The sequence below is a fragment of the Rhea pennata genome, chromosome 19, assembly GCF_028389875.1.
Source record: "Rhea pennata isolate bPtePen1 chromosome 19, bPtePen1.pri, whole genome shotgun sequence".
In the NCBI taxonomy this organism is placed as follows: domain Eukaryota; kingdom Metazoa; phylum Chordata; class Aves; order Rheiformes; family Rheidae; genus Rhea; species Rhea pennata.
This window is the reverse complement of record NC_084681.1, coordinates 6,779,698-6,796,801: the sequence shown is the minus strand read 5'-3', so window position 1 is coordinate 6,796,801 and position 17,104 is coordinate 6,779,698. Positions and strand designations below refer to the sequence as shown.

Here is a 17,104-nt window from a genome sequence, read left to right as displayed (position 1 = left end):
CACAGCTACTTGTTTCCAAAGAGGCAATTGGGAATCAGGCAGAGGGAGAGCCCCACCACCGCACTCTCAGTGAGAATGAACCTTTTGTTTAAGCAAGTGCAAATGTCAGGACAGGGAATGGGCCAGACGGGGACCCCGGAGCAATGCCCGCGGAGGTAGGGTCTGGATTAAAAGGCAGGCCTCAGATCTCTCTGGAAAACAGGCCAAATCAAAGTCCAGCTCTAAACGCTTTGACATGGGAACAGCCACATCAAAGTCAGTATCACAGATGATCCCATCTCCACTTACGTATCGTTCATTTTCTAATTTAGTCAGTCGGACACTTAAGTACATGGAATCCGTTTGTGCAGTCACCAAAACACCAAGCTCATTGGAGATCTCAGACCAAAACACGTTACATATACATAGCACGTTATCGACAACACAAATATAGAGGAAACGTTTTAGTGACTGTTAAAGCCAGGAATCTGTCTTGCATAGTAAAAGTTTCCCTCCTGGAAGTTACCTTTGCTGTTCGGTGAATAGGGTCATCGGCATCTCTTCTCTTGGCTTTTCTGAACCTCGTAGGCACAGGGCAGGGCAGGAGTGGGACTGCATTTCAACAGCAGGAGACACACAACATGTTAATCAGTGTGTTAAGTGCTTTGGAATGCTGCAGAGAAGGAAAAAGTATATGATATTAGTATATATGATATAATATATTATAGTCATATAATATATAGTTATTCATATGATTTAAGTGTACGGTATTACCATTGACAGTTAACTTTAAATCAGCAGAGGAACAGTGTTCTATACCATAAGTAGGAATATTTTTGATAAAGGTGTTCCACAAAGGTTTTGTAAAAAATGCTTCTTTGATTGAGGCATCTAGTTCTTCTCAACCTTCCAATACAATGTAAACCTTACCGTTAATAGCAGGTGTGTTTGTTTCTCGAACACCATTAACAAAAAGCACAGTTTATTCAGGAGTATCTACACACTCTTCTATTTCTGCCTTTCTTACTCATGGAATAGCTCAGGCAGCCACAAGTAGAGAGAGCACAATACAACCCTGCCCTAAACAGATTATAGTCTCAATCAGACAAATGCACTGCAAATTATACATGGTGAGACACAGACCTCTTACAAGCAGGCTGGGACAAACAGCTGGGTTCAGGAAGGCAAATAAGGAAAGCAAATTCTAAGGAAGAATTTCAAGGAAAAAAAAGAAGGAAAAAAGTTATGGATTTCAAACAGTGGATAAGGAAGTTTATATTGCAAAACATTAGAAACGGGACCAAATCATGAGGATGAGATCCAGACCCAAAATTCCAATGAACTTCCAACTTCTGACTTTGGATGGGTGAGCTGGTCCAAATACAAAATGCTTACATCCACAGACACTTAAAGACAAATGAAAGACAGCCTTGCTGACCTTTGAAGGCTCATCACCCTCGAAAGGACGCAATCTAGTGAGACCATCGTTGAGTTGGCCCTGTTCACAGGTCTCCAGTTTCACCAGCAGCCTTGCTTATCTCCCACCAGCTGCTACCACACAGCGTGCTCAGGGGACAACAGTGCAGTCTCAGACAAGGTAGGATGGACTGTTTATAAGCCAGGGCAGTTCTACCATGTGATACCTACGCTTCCCTCCTGTTAATTGGGCTAATGCAGCACCTCCCACAGCTCATCAAGGCTATACCATCATTTGTATACTCAGCTGAGCAGGAATAAGCACAGTGGGTGCAGTAACTGTGTAGTAGCAATGACAGTCGAAGGATCTAAGTGAGGCAAGGGCAGGGAGAGGGAACACCGTTATTAGGTCAGCTGGGGTACTTGGAACAACCAGACATGCTTGCAGGCACATACGGCGTTCTTAGGTCTGAAATAGAAGCAATAACCTTAGAGCTAAATACAGGTTGAGAATAATTGTTCTGAGTTAAACTTCATTATAGTAATGAATTAGGCAATTTGAGAGAAAGGATGATTGGTTCCTGTTGATCAAAGGGAGGATACTAGCCAGAGGACAGCTGATAATGTCATTTATGGCACAAAGACAGGGCAAGAGAGAGACAGGAGTAATTATTGCCTAGGAATGGCTGGTGGTAACAAAAACTATAATGTAATATGCAATCAATAGCTGTGTGATCTTTATATCCCAGAGTCATAACTGTCAGTGCTTTGGACTGTCTTCTGAAGCAGTTTTGCAGACCTTCCCTGAAGGTTGCGACTGAGAGGTCAGAGAGGCAGTGGTTGTTTCCTGAGAAGTGCTCTCTTACAGAGCATCGTTCCTGTCCTGTGTCACATTGTCTGCATGAGTTAATTTGGGTTGGTTGCCGTTGGTTCTTGCCTCCACAGCCTGTTAGACATGTGATGTAAACTGCTCATCATCGTTAAAGAGACAGTAGATGGAAGCACAGTTGTTCGATCTCACAACCGTTCTGTATCCATCAGAAATCTGATTCCGTTGGGCAGCTGTAGTTATCGCTAATATTCACGCACTCGTCGTTGTCCTTTAGCTGTTCTGTATTTCCTGGGAAGTACTAGTCACAGGGAACCTGTGATTTCCTAAGGATCTAAGCTTTCGTATAAAAAATAAAGCTCTTAGCAGATTTGCAGAGAAAAGCTTAGATAATTCTTAAATCTACTTAAGTCTATGTCCAGAAGATAAATGAATATGATGTTAATGTTGATTATTACTTATGATTATCTCATAATTTCTAAAAGACTCTTGGAGACCTCAGCTACAATTTCTGAAGTGTTTTTGTCTGACAATAATGAAATTAATCTTTAAGGACGGCACTATAACAGTGCGGAAGGCATAAATGGAGATCAGCAAGCATTACTTAAAAATGAAGTATCAACTGTTTTTAAGTAAATACCAGCTACGACTTAAAGCAGTTTATAAATATAACATGAGATTCACAAATATCTGCAAAGTAAGTAATTGCTTCAGGTGTTAACATTTTTAACTGTAGTCAGGAATTTTGCACTCTTCTTATTGAGTTTCCAAACACTGAGCTGCTATATATACCTGAGTATTTTTGAGAGAGAGAGAGAGAGAGAGAGAAGCTGAGAACCTGTTAAGCTTAAAAGTAAGCTGCGGGTATCTATGATTTCTGAGACTTAACAAGGAGTTAGTAGAGGCTCAGAAACAGATAATTTTTGACAAGGCTGAAGCACTCTGTTTAACATTGCACTGACAGTTCATAGCACAGCTGGTGGCAGAACTTAGTAGCCTGTTTGTGATTGCACATGAGATGCTTAACCTTATGGTACGCTGAAAATCAAAAGGAAATTTATTTTATAAAATCTGTGTGCAAGTCTAAGTTTGACCTGCAGCAACTTCAGTGAGTAGGCTGGTGTAAAATTTTCACATGATTTTGTGCTGGAGGAATATATACTTACATATCTATAGAAACACCCACAAAATCTTTCATAGAATCACAACAGTCAGTATGTGAGGTTTTGGAAGCTTTCTGCTCCAATGGTGGATGAATCACACTCTGTGTGCCATGGACAATGAAAATCAAGTGCTTTACTTTTTTATGCATGCCTTATTCCAAAATGTAAAGGTCATTAATACGTCTTAGCTGAACTGTACAACAAAAGAGACCTTTAGAGGCCAGAGAGATGCAAGGCAGTAAGAGGAAGAAATGATAGGTCTGCCCCAAATTATGTTTCTGGGATATACAGAATTTGGATAAAATTCCTCACCAATAGGTGAAAGAGAGCAATAGCCAGCTACTGCCTAACACTTAACACTGAATTTCAACAGAGGCAGAGGAGGAAACCAACATGGAAAAGAGCAGGGATTTGTCCAGAGTCAGACTTGGAAGCTGGGATGCCTGAACTGCCGTCTGGTATACAACGTTTGCTACCACGCCGCCACCTCTGATTCCCATCAGCATGACCAAGATCTCCCAGGCTTTCGCATTACTCGACGAGGCTGCCCAAGCAGCAGACTCAACCAGTTTTATAATACTCTGGGTATCCAGTATAATCCTTAGCTGTATTCTGAGTATTCAGTAGTTCTTAAACCATGTCTTCCACCATCCAAGCTTGAAAACTAAGTTCATGCTTCGTCCGTTGGTGGTGTGCGGGAGCCACAAGGCCCGTGCTGGGGGAACCTCAGCGGTGCGGAGCAGTAGGGTAACTTTCAGCAGGCTGGACCTTGCGCGTGTGCTGAGGCTGCTCATCACAGAGCCGTTCCCGGCGCTGATGGATAAAAGAGCAATCAAACAGATGAGATTAGAGAAGTGAGTCTGTTCGGAGAGAATTAAAGTGTGAAAGATTGATGCAGCAAGCGAGAGAAGCAGTGAAAAAAGGGAGCAGCGTATTCCCGCACCCTTCCGCGGATGCTGTGGGAAGGGCAGGAAAGACAGAGGAAGGGGGTTGTGGGGTGTAGCAGGGAATTAATACACTCTGCCAGGGAAAAGAGGTAGGTTTCTTGGTTTATTTTTAATTGGATTTGCCAGGCCTGTTAATATAAGCTTCTCAAAGAAATTCACAGTGACACTAAACAATAATTAAGGCACTATTTTCTCAGAACTCTTATTTTATGCAGTGGGTAATCTTTAAGCGAAAGGGTAGAGAGAATGCAGATAAACTAGCTCCATGAGGGCATGTAGCTCACAGACTGTTTAAATATAATGGTGCTCCAGCTCTCAGGAGAGGCAGGGATCTGCAATTTCAGGCCTCTGAAGTGTTAAATTATCAATGAAAACTACAGCAAATTCCATCAAAACTGCAGTCATCAATATTACAGATTGTTTTTAACAAACAAAAGACCACAGGAAAAAAAGGATGAGGATTGAGAGACATCTGCCCTGTACGCCAAGGTTTTTCTAAAAATATTTTACACCTGCTATTCGTTCTGCACACTGATCATATTTTGTCTGTGAGGTACAGAACTCACAGTGCCAAGGGGAATGTGGGTTATGTTCCCAAGTCTTACTGTTTTTTCCCTTCCGCAAGTCAAAATCCCTTACTACGTTCCCTAAAATAAAGCCAAGAGGACAAAAGTCGTACTCACGCTGCCGCAGTCGCAGTTCAACCATTCCCCCCACCGGTTTCTGGAAACAATCCCTTCGGCAGGACTGTACAGCTCTGGCACTTCAACTTCGCACACTTTTTATGCGGCTCATGAGAGGAACGCAGCCAACGCTGTACACTCAATTTAAATCAATTTGCTGATGATATAGAAAAAGGAGTGCTGAACCGTCGGTTTGCTTCGTGTGCTCCAAAACTACAAATACTAACTCTGAGGTATTTATTACTGAAACGTTAATAGAACAGTCCAGGGTGTCAGCTCAATAAATGAACTGTGGTTTGATCCCATGCTGGTTCAAAAGAGCTGATTCTGCTAGTTGTTTGGTTACTTGATATTTCAGAAATGCAACTGGATTGTCTGCCAGTAAGAGGCTTCTGCACACTTCAGTCAGGTGGGAGCACAGAGCACCAGACAGTCGGGCACGTGGCTGTGCTATAGCGGGGAACCATCTGCCACGGTTGTCTGTAGCAAGAGATAACACAAGCAACGTATAATAGTTTTCAGTTTTGCATGTTGAAGAAAAAGGATCACGCCTGAGCTGTGTCTTGAACCCAGTTCTCAATTTGCATAAATTACGATGGTTAAGAACTGCAAAAACTTCACACCAGCTGAGAATCCAATGCCGGGCCAGCCCGTGCCCTCCGGATTCACATCCGCGGCACAGATCTCTGGAACATGACGACGCAGTTACGAAGAACTTTCTAAGTACTTATCAACTCAGTCCATGAGCGAGCTCTCCTTTGCAAAAATGGTAAGATCAATTTAATTTTGGCAAGCAATACTAGACTGGACTAAGGACTGTTATATACCCACAACACAAATGCAGCGTGGACCTTAACTATGGAATCTTCTCTGCCCTACGATGCCACAACGCCTCTGAACGCATCTTCACAGGCCTCAATTACCATTTTCAAATGTTACTAGTTTGGGCTGAATTGCGTCTACCTTACAGATTAAAGTGCTGCCATCTCTCATCAATTTCTAAACCAACAGTTGAACACTAACTTAATTTTAAAATAGCACAATAATTTAAAAACCTTAAATTCAAAAACAGATGAGTACAACTTTCATTGCCTTGCTGGGGCATCAGGCATGGTTTATTTTTGTCAAACTCTGTAAATTTTGTAAACTTAGGTTTTAAGCTCATTTCTGTTTAATCCTCAGTGTAAAAATAAAGAATACTTTTTCATAAACTAAGCATATAGTGAAAACAAAACAATAACAATTTTGACATTTTCTAAAGTAAGTACCTTGACGATATAACCTCCTATCTTTTAAAAGACCTATATAAGACATGGGTTTAAGCAAGATTTACTGGATGAGATAGGTATGCTACATCTTGTGGCCTCAGACACGACCACCAGTTTATCGCTGGCAATTACTAACACAACAGTGTTCAGGGTCTGGATGTGGTTACGGATCCAAACTTAAGCACAGCACTGATCTGTCAGTACTTCAGATTAAGAAAAAAAGAATTTTTAACATGTGTTTGGGTGGGGACTTTGAATGAAGAGACACTAGGGAGCACTGGGGAGGAAGCATACTTACAGTTTTACCCATTTCTTCACTTGCAAATTAAAGATGTCTTCAGAGGTTTAACTTACACCACCAATTTTAAGGAATTAAATTGCACGCTTGTAAGAGAAAAATAAAAGAACTTGCACAACTAAGCAAATGCTTCCTTTTTCCCCTTCACACGTTAGGTTATTTCTGTCAAAGCAAACTCACTTACCTGAGAGCATGGCTGCAAGAGCAGAATATGGGTGCATGCAAGTTAAGCAAGAGATTTACTTGGCACACATTTAGAACAGAATGCTCCAATGTAAATGTTTGATGTAACAAATTCCACACTAGATTTTAGTAAATGGTCAAATAAATGGGTGAAATAAATTGAACATAAAGCCTACAAAAATCTTAGATTTCTAAAAGCAGCAAGAAAAAACATTAAAAATCCTAACATTTGCATTCCTCAAATACTGAAAGCTCTCTCTCCAAATTATCTCCTTGGAAAGTGCCACCAACAACCTATGAAAAACCCATAAAAATCAGTAGAAGGACAAAACTTGGTTATTATCCACAAGATTCAGCTGCATAAAGACAGCCACAAAAAACAACTTTGTTTCCAGAGATTCTTCTTTCCTCGAAGTCGCCATCTTTCCTAAGTAGAAGTGACTACTGTGAACGGGAAAGGGAAGAGGGTAAGCTGCATGGCCTTTAACACAAACAATCACAGTTTAAATCACAGGAACAAAAATATTACAGAATACACAGAATAATTTCCACTATCAAAGTTTCTTAACCTTCTAGGCAGTTTAGATATTATTACTATATTGTAAACACTAAAATTTTAAGAAGCCTTAAAGTCTAGGAACACCAATAGCAATAATACATAGATCTAACATTCTATTATTTTTCAGTAAATTGATCCAGATTTTTTCTTCAGTTTTAGACACCTTTCAGTGGCCTATTCCTTTTAAAGCAAAATCATCCACTTAAAATAAGACATTGAATTACAGGCTTTAAAGTATGGTTCTGTCCACTGCTGTACCATCAGCAGAAAGATAAACCAGATGGCAAACTCAGTAAAAACAAGCCAGTTAAATACAGACAGATGAATCCCTAAAAACAGCACCCTCGGCACTATTGCTTTTGAATTGGTTGTCATGGCATTAGAAATTGATGGCGTTGCCAGCCTCAGATCTCCACCCCGTCCATCTGATAGTCCAATATCGCTTCATAGCCTCATTCTGCCCAAAGCAGAGCAAAGGTTTTAGCACAATGTTGACAAACACCCTCGTTTTTACTTATAGCACTCAGCTATTTCCAGCAAAACTCTGTTCTGCTACTCAAACCAAACTGGGCTACGGGGGTGTGATTTATGCCTTTTGTAAAACCAAGTAGGCTACAGCTGACTTTCAGTAACTAATGCCAGTGCCAGAATACTGACATCCAGATAAATTTAAACCTGTGCTCCTTTTTTAAGCTTAGAATTCATTTTTATGAAGCAACGGACTATACACACTTAGCATGTATTTTCTCTCTGCACTGGAACTACGATGGCAAATAAACTGCTATTTGTTAGATTTACAGATTAAAAAAATACTTTCTCTTCTTCTTGACAATGTCCATTAGCAACAAATGCTATTTATCTAAAGGATTCAAAAGAGTAAGAGATTTAACTTCAGAACTGCCCTTGAAAAGCTCAGTAGTTTTGTCAGCCTCCAAATTCTTTCTCCCACCGCTCGCACACACTCGTATTTTGAAAAATCTAGTAAATTAACGTTGGTAGAATACACTAAAATAAAGTCCTAGATTGTCACCACATTGCAGTTGCATGGAATTCCTTTTTTGTTGTTGTTGTTTTTAATAAGGCATATAAAATGAAAGGTTACAATCAGTTTAGCAAACTGTAAATCAGCAGTTTTATTCAGCCTAGTTTCTGAGCTATTAATCCCTAATCCAGAAACAAAATGCTGATGCACTGGTCTAGGACCTCTCCAGATAATAGTTCAAATCCACTTTGATTACATAGGAAGTAAATTTCGTTGAATCACCTGAGTACCTTCTATATATGTCATACCACACAATAACTCAATATTTAAACAGCTTGCAATCTTAATTTTCAAGGGAAAAAATAACTAATCATATTCTGACTTCAATGAGCTGCAGTTACGGAAAACAAGTGAAAGTTTGCTCAAATAATTGAAGCCAAATGGTTAATCAGTCTGTGTGCTTTGTCAGAACTATTTTAGGTAAAGCAATCCATTATTGTGGTGCATCAGCACAGCAACCCTTTCCATTACTCCTTTGTGATGCCCTGCCAGACTCTTTTGCATCATTAGCATTGATAACACAATAAATGCAGCACTCTGATCTTCAGCACAACAGTAAAAACAAAGACCACACAGTCATTTAATTTTAAAGAATTTTAATACAAACTTAATATAAACTATTTCAGTCCCTCTTAACATGTAAGACACTGACTCAAAATACTTTTATACCTTTTTTCAAGTATTGCACAATGTAGGTACAAAATTAATATTTACGATTACATTTTCTTCCATAATATATAGCAAAAATCTTTAAACCTTTAACAGAAAATACAATTTGTGTTTCTTTTGAAAAAAGCAAATATTTCGTACATTTTAATTCCACCACTAAGGAATATTCTGTACACAATTTTTTATTTTTTTTTAGAATTGATGTCTTTAAGATGGATATCTTACAATTTCAGTAAAAAAAATACAACATGAAGCTGCTGCAGCTGTCACAGATCACTGTAGTAAAAAGATATAAATGCAATACCATGTTGTAGAAACAATATATATACTCTGATATTTTACAAACTTTGTACTAAATTAAATTATACAATTAGAAAAAGACCAATAAACCCACTTATTAGTGCCAATTTTTTAAATATATATACATATGTGTTTATATATATATACGAAAAAAATCAGCCATGTCCTTGCTATATCTTAAATACTGTAAGAGGCCATATTTTGAGAGTATATTTTTGTAATGTACAGTCAGTATAAAATAATTTTGTGCTTGGTTGGCAAATGAAAAAATGATGCATGTTGTATTTATCTAACCAAGCTTGAATGTATTCATACTACAAGCTTTAAAAAAAATCTCAAGAGGTGGAAAAAAGATACACCCTTGGGTACGTGCATTTAAACTGGTACAATAGTATTTACTTGTATTTCACTTTCGTTTTATTTTTAGTTAGCCATAACTGGCTGGAATTGCTGGTTAGAATACTGCATGTTGTTTAAACTAAAATTCAAGCCATCCACAAAAGACTTCTCATTTAGACCTCCATAGGCTGCAAACATATCAAAGGCATTACTGTACTGGAGAGGACTGAGGTTAAGGGGGCTGTCACCAGGAAATATGCTACTGGTACTACCTTGACCCTGCATGTTGGGGAAAATGAACTCCTTTGCATTAGGAGAAAGGGCAGAAGTCTTCTGCTGTTGTTGTTGCTGCTGCTGCTGACTGCCTAGGCCAAGCCCGTAGAGAGAGTGCATGGAGGAGGAAAGGGCTTTCTGCTTCAACAGGTCATTGACATTCAAGCCAAGGTTGGTGGGAGAAGTGCGGGCGACCTTGTTGCTACGGCCGCTATTCTTCATTTTGGTCGAGCCAAACTTGGTGGCAGCAAATGTGGCAGTGGTGAAGGTTAAAGGCTGAGTGGAGCGGGGCATGAAAGTTGGGCTCACAGCAGCAGAGTGACCAAAGGGAGGAGAAGGAGAACTAGACACTGAAGATGCTGGGTCACTAATTGGCATGAACACCTGGGCCTCTGGGTTAAAGCTGTTCTTGATTTCCTTATCCAACTCACATCCATTTTCATTATCATCCACATAAAGCACTTTCACTGGTCCCTTTTCACCGATTTGGTATGAAACCTCAAATGGGTCAATCCAAACACTAAGATCCTGAGGCAAGTTGCCACGAACATCATCAATGTCCAAACCACTCTCTTTGGATGCTTGTTCTATGACTGGGTCCACTTTCTCCCCTATATGTATACACCTAAACCCTGATCCTTTGTATGGCTTATCTGGATACCAGTGCCCTTCATACTTCTTCTTGAGAAGTCTTTCAAGCTCTTCACCAAAAATGTTGACACGTCGTCTGGGAAGCTTATTGTACAAATATGAAATAATAAAATTGAGTGCTACTTGGATTTCAAGCTGCATAGCTGCTATGCCACAAAGTTATAAAAGTCTGTTTCAAAACCCGAAGAAGAAAGTGTTCAAGATGCCACAGGGAAACAGAATTTCATTCAAAGTGCTGATTCTAGTTGATTATTATCCTTCACCTTGAGTGTTCTTGTTCCTTTAAGAAAAAACAAAAGCAAACACATCCAAATAAGGAAAGTGTAATATCAAGATCCAAGGCCTATTCTTTTAGCTTCACTTTCTACATAAAATAGGTTATTTTTAAGTGAAAACAATTGCATCAAATTGCTTTTGTTCAAATTGTGCCTGTGAAAGGTGAGTATGTCAACTACATTCAGTATGATTTACAAACAATACCGCAAAAGGTGCACTAGGCATGTGTTTATATATACAGCATGGGATATTTCAAAATTGTATGAGCTTGCAGTTCAGTTATTCACAAAGCAGCAAGTATAATTTCTAAGACATCACAGAACTGCCAGGCCTGTCAAGGGTTCAATTACCAACCCCTATTTTGGATGATTTATAGTACTCAGATGCAAAATTTAGCACGAGGCTATTAGTTTAGCACGAAAGGTCTTAGTCTAAGGGTCATTTATCATTTTAAAGTTTGCAAACACATTAGTTGCATTTTAAGTTACAGAATTACAAAAATATTAACAGTTGCTTCATAGGATTTCACACAGATAAAATAAATGTAGCAGAATTTGAATTAAGTTGGAGCCAAGCATCCACATCAACTGTGCACTGCTGAAATTACACTAACTGAAGAGAAAATGTCCGCTGTACACATACAAGAATTTTTCCTTTCCTTGGAATTAATAAAATGATAATATAATCAGAGTATATGAAATGCAGATGCATTTTCCATGCTAGAGGTAGCAACAACTGTTAAACAATTACAATAAATTTACAATTTTTCCCTTTCTACAATTCTTTTAATACATATATCAGCTGTAACATATGCATCTTTTATATACATATGCATATAAATATGTATTTTACATTATCTACAATCAGGATTTCTGAAAGTTACTAGAGCCAGCAGGGCTTTCGATAGCCTCAGTCAAAGCAATTGTTTTTCTTCCTCTCTGTGACTCCATTTTATATTTAATATAAAATATGGTTGTCACTCCTTCACAAAGAACAAAAGAGAAATTAGCTACCTAAAGTTAGAGAAAGGACTAGAATCAAGTATTAGAACATGCACTGCCAATGAAAATCTTGCAATACTTTAGCATAAGGTACTTGTCCACAGAAGACAGCGCTGTACAAGAAGTTCCAGTCAAAAAAATATAAATATTTTTGGCTCAAGTCAAACATCCAGCAAGAATTTCAGTTAATGGTGCGCTTTTCTGCACTGCATCACTAGGCACAAAAATTAGTATATCTGTCACTAAAGATTAGAGAAATCGAAGTCAATATCAAAATTCCATAAAAATATGAACGCAATGTTTTTTTTTTCTCGTTCCATATGATCTCTTTTTAAAGTCTAAAACCCTATTTCCAAGCCATTTGCGTTCCTCTCAACATGGCATGGGAATAGTTTGAAAGCTTGTATGATAAGGCGACCTTTAAACGTTTGCTGGATCAGCACTGGGTGGGGATAAGGAAAAGATCAAGGGCAAACAGAAGATATTTACAAAAGGGACACATTCAGTGCAGAAAAGCTGACTGGATGGTTAAAATGGACATTTAAAAAATGATTTATTAATCCATCTGTTTTGCTTCCCCTGCTCCATGTCCTTTAGGAAAGGAATGATCCTTTCAAGGCACTGGGCAGACACTACAAATTCTTCTAAGCCCCCAAGCTGATTCACAGTAGAAGCAGCTGATTAAACAAACCAGCTTGATCACTGCAAACTTTTTTTAATTGATAAGGGTAATATTTTTAAGGGACCCAAGCACGTTAACGACTCCAATAGCAAAGCAATGGCAGAGGGGGATAAAAGCAGGAGCTGTAAGAAGCGTGTGGGCAGTTACATAACCAGGCAGTTGGGTCTCATTAGATTTCTGCTCACAGCCCTGGGAGCTCCAGCAACAGCAGGAGGAGGAGGAAGAGAAGCATTTTCCGCGCCCGTAAGGAAGAAAACGAAGAAGGGGGACGACTGGGAGAAGGGGTGGGGGCTAGCGAGGCCCCTCTCCGCCCCGCACAGGCCCGGGCTCGGCGACCCCCCCCCCCGCCTCCCCTGCCGAGGCAGGGTCCTGCAGGGCGGCTGCCAGCGCCGCCCGAGGAGGCCCAGCGCGAGCAGCAGCTCTTAGTCAGCCGGCAGCGGCTCCCTCCTCCCCGCCCGAGCGCCTCCAGGGACCGCCTTGGGAGGGACCCGGCCGCAGCCCGGCGCCCTGCCCTCCCCTCGGCCCCTTCCGCGAGGGGCTCCGGCTGCCCCCGCGCCCTCCCTCCCTCTCTCCCTCCCGCGCCGGCGGCGCCCCCCCCCCCCCCCCCGGGCCCTTCCCCCACCCCGCGGCGCCGCCTCAGCCCCTCGCCTCAGCGCCGGGGCCGCCCCAGCCTCAGCCCGCCGCGCCTCCGCCCGCAGCCCAGGGCTCCCCTCAGGGCTCCCCTCAGGGCTCCCCGCGCCGCCCCACCTCCCCCCCCGCCCTCAGCGAGCGGTACTCACCCGGGCTGTGGGTGTGCGGGTGTGGGGAGGGGGGCGGTGTGTGGGGGGGGGGATAGTGCAAACAACCCCGGCGGGGGCGCGAGTGCTCGGGGGGCGGCTCAGCACCCGACCCCCATCTCCGAGAGCCGGCTCCCTCGGCGCGAGGATGGGAGGGGAAAGGAAAGAAGATCAAAATAAAAAAAAATAAATTAAAAAAAAAAAAAAGAGGGAGGGGGAGGGTTGGAAAAAAAAAAGGGGGGGGAGGGAAAGGGGGGAGGGCTGCACCGCTCACACCCCCACGACGGGCGCGCTCCGCCGCCGCAGCTCGGCTCCTTCTGCTACTGCCCGGCCGCCCGGCGCGCCCCTATATATGGCCTCTCTTCCCCCGCCCCCACCGTCGCCCCGCCCACACGGCCCGCCCGGCCCCGCCCACCAGCCAGCGCCCTCTCTCAGTAGTGTCCCGCCAGGCCCCGCCCACCACCTGCCTGGCCCCGCCCCCCCGGCGTGGCGAAGGCTCCCTCTGCCTCGTCCCCACGGCCCCGCCTCCCCCTCCCCCCCGCCCCGCGCGCGCGCCGGCCCTCGCCTGCCCCCCCCACCCCCCACCCCGGCGTGGAGGGGCCGCTCTCTACGTCAACTCGCTCCTCACCTCACAGCACGGTTGCGTCACTGCCTACGTCAAACCCTGCCCTCGCGGCCCTCGTCTCTGCAGGGAAGGGGGGAGGGGAGCTGCGCTGAACTACATCTCCCATGACCGCCGCTGCGGCGCCCGGGGGGGAGCGGGGGGCGCCGGGCGGGGCGGCCCTCGGCAGCGGCCGAGCGCGGCTCCGCGGGGGCCGGCAGCCTGCCGGGGTGCGGGGGGCACCTCACAGCCCCTCACGGCCGGGCGGCGGCTCGCTCCGTCCCCGAGGCAGCGGGCGGGCGGGGTCAGGCGCCCCGCGACCGGGGCACGGCGAGGCCCCGCTGCGGCGGCCGGTACCAGATACCGGCGGTGGTGGTGGTGGTGGCGGTGGGGGGGGGACGGGGCCCCCGCCGATGCCCCCCTCTCTCCCTTGCCCCGGCCTCTGCGGCTAAAAATACTGCCCACAGGTAGCAACGCTGACCGATTGGCTGGCTTCCCGCCTCAGTAACCGCCTGATTGGTCACTCGGTATCGAGGAGGAATACGTCAAACTCCAGTTTTGGGGGAAAAAAAGTTTCCGGGGGGTGGGGGGAAGGGGACGGCGAGGGCGGGGAGGGGTGGAAATGGCGCAGCCGCCGCCTGAGCGCGGCTGTGGAAAAACACCGGCCGCGGGCCCGTGCGGGGGGGAAGCGGCAGCCGCCGGCACGGGGCCATCGCCGGGCTCGGCCTCGCCGAGCCAGGAGGCGCCTGGCAGCGGGGGGCGGCGTGGCCGGGCGGGGGAGCGGGCCCGGCGGGCTCCGGCCTCCCGCGGGCCGCGCTTCCCTCACGGAAATACCCGGCGACGCCACCGGCGCTGGCACCGCGCCTGAGACCCGGGCCCGCGGCGCGCAGCTCCCTCAGCCGGCGCTGGTTTTGCCCTTTAAATACCCCTTGTGGGTATTAATAAGTTCGGAGCTGGTGTGGTTAGCCTCAGACCAGCGAGCAGGGCTCGCTCGTAGAGGACAAAACACAGACAAAGGGCTTTTTTTCCTCCTTCTATTACACTGTGTTTGTATAATAATAATAAAGCGTTTTGGCATAAATGCAGCATGGGCCCCAGGAGAGATTTGGAAATATCAGTCGGAAGAAATGCCAGGACTTTAACCCTTTGGAGTTCAGAGTGGCTATGACACTGCAAGAAATTCACTTGAAAACTGAAATGTTAAGGAAACAAGATACAAAGGGTATTACTTGGAATTTTCCACAAATGAAAAAAATTCTACTAGAAGGCCTTACTCAGTGTAAAACATGCAGTTTTATTCAGAAGTATTAATGTTACTAGGATTGCAATATTGCAAACATGTAATTCAGATTCAGAAGTCTTTTCTGTTTTCCATTCTTCTTAACGTGCATCTTTCCAGTGAAAATTTGAGTTCTGTGATAACCATTGCCCCCAAAGCTGAAAGTTTAGGAAACTGAAGTATGATGAGGATTACAAAATTGCAAACTTTGGCAACCTGAGACTGGTCCTGAGAATTGTTGCACAGCCAAGGATTTGTATTAAAACCTTGGATTCTTTGTTTTTAAAGGTTGTCATGACTTTTACCACAGGTTAAGAGACAATGTAAAATAACTGTTGAAACAGATAAGGTGAAGAGACAAGAACATGTTTTTAAAATTGAAACTTAGAAATCTAGTTAATACAACAAACTGAAGAAATCAGCCGATAACATCAGCTGTTTCAGTAAAGACTACAACATCTTACTTTGCTCAGAGTTCTGTGCTAAATAGGGGAATCAGTAGATTTTGAAGGACAGAAACTGTGCAGCTCCATAGATCATTTTTTTTCCGGGTGAGATTTAGTAAGTGGCTTTAAAATTGAGCTGCTGAGTTGGTAAAAAAATAAAGGTTATAAAAGCAGAGACTTTCTTTTAACTGACTTTAACACTACATGGAAAACATCAGGGGCTGAATTAAATATATAAATCAAATGTATTTTTAATTAAGGCTGCAGTGGGACTGTTTAAAGCTGTAAAAATGGTGGTGTACTTTTTTATGGCTTATGTAAAGGAAACTTCTAATGCAGTAACGTTAGAATTGCATACAACTGAAAAAATCTGGTATTCTGTGTTAAGGCAGGTGATTGCCTTAAGAACAATCTCTTCAAGTCAGCAAGAATGAAGCTCATTTCTAAAGGTCCAATGAAAGTTTTAGTTTAGCCTCATTTGTTCAAAAAGAAAATTCTGATTTTTAAACTACAGAGATAAGTGTCTCCCATGTGTAACACATCAAAAGTAGTTGCTCAAACTGTATTAATGTTAAATTTCTAGCATTTAAAAACAGACTCTAATCCAGTATTGCTTCTGTCCTTAAAACCTCAACAGACATTTAAGTCCACAAAGGAGTCAGAATAGGGCCTGCAATATTTTTCAGTCCTTTTGATTAATACACAGCAATAGCAAAATGTCTACTTCTCCTGGGTAGAAAAATCTTTTAAAGTGCAATCAATACAAAATAACAACTCCAGCAGCAAAATTTTACTTGTATTGCCAACTCTTTTCAAAAGAAATATTAATCTTAAAAGAAAATACCTATATATTCTCATCTTTCCTGACAAACCTTGACAGTCTTTCTCCCTACTGGAGCAAATCAACAGAAATATTTCAGACCATTGCAGGGAAGAAATAGTGAGATTAGAAATAAGGAGCCTTTCTTGATCTGTATGAGAGTGGAAGGGCTTTCAGCTCATCCTCTGTGGTGGCTGTCATACTTGCTAGCACCAAAAACTGAAAAACAATTTCAAGTCTAGGTCTCCTCAGTCTGAACTGTGGAGCCAAGATCTCTGGGTTGTCAGAAATGTACATCCTCTGGACCAGAGGAGACGATGAAGTATGCAATACCCAGAGGCTTAGAAATTGCCTGAAGAAAAAGCAAGGGTGTCTCCAAAGGCCTGACCCAAACTGCATTTCACAAATGGTTCAGACCTTGTTTACAGGCAAAAAATAGCAGTTAAGGAAATTAAAAGGACTCCAGGTCTCTGTAAGGATACAGGGTCCCATCTACACCTGCATTTGGCCTCTGCCAGTTTCTTGTCGTGTTCAGTTCCTGGTTCACGTGAACCACCTCAGTGCTGTTTGGCTTCCTAGTAATGGATGTTATGTTCTCACGCAAAAGGACTTCCTTTTCTCCAC

The 17,104-nt window shown here is 43.2% G+C and overlaps 1 protein-coding gene across 1 annotated transcript; it reads right to left on the bottom strand.

Moving 5' to 3' along the window:
• Positions 1-8,946: 8,946 nt before the first annotated feature.
• On the bottom strand, positions 8,947-13,670 carry TOB1 (transducer of ERBB2, 1). The gene is made up of 2 exons (XM_062591769.1): positions 13,338-13,670; positions 8,947-10,879 (listed from the first exon to the last, which is right to left on the bottom strand). Exon 2 carries the CDS (start codon positions 10,738-10,740, stop codon positions 9,760-9,762), a length of 981 nt encoding a protein of 326 aa, XP_062447753.1. The 5' UTR covers positions 10,741-10,879; positions 13,338-13,670; the 3' UTR covers positions 8,947-9,759.
• Positions 13,671-17,104: the final 3,434 nt, after the last annotated feature.

Bases quoted from the DNA above. Each gene is read 5' to 3' on its own strand.
- TOB1 (XM_062591769.1), bottom strand. From the start codon at position 10,740: ATGCAGCTTGAAATCCAAGTAGCACTCAATTTTATTATTTCATATTTG.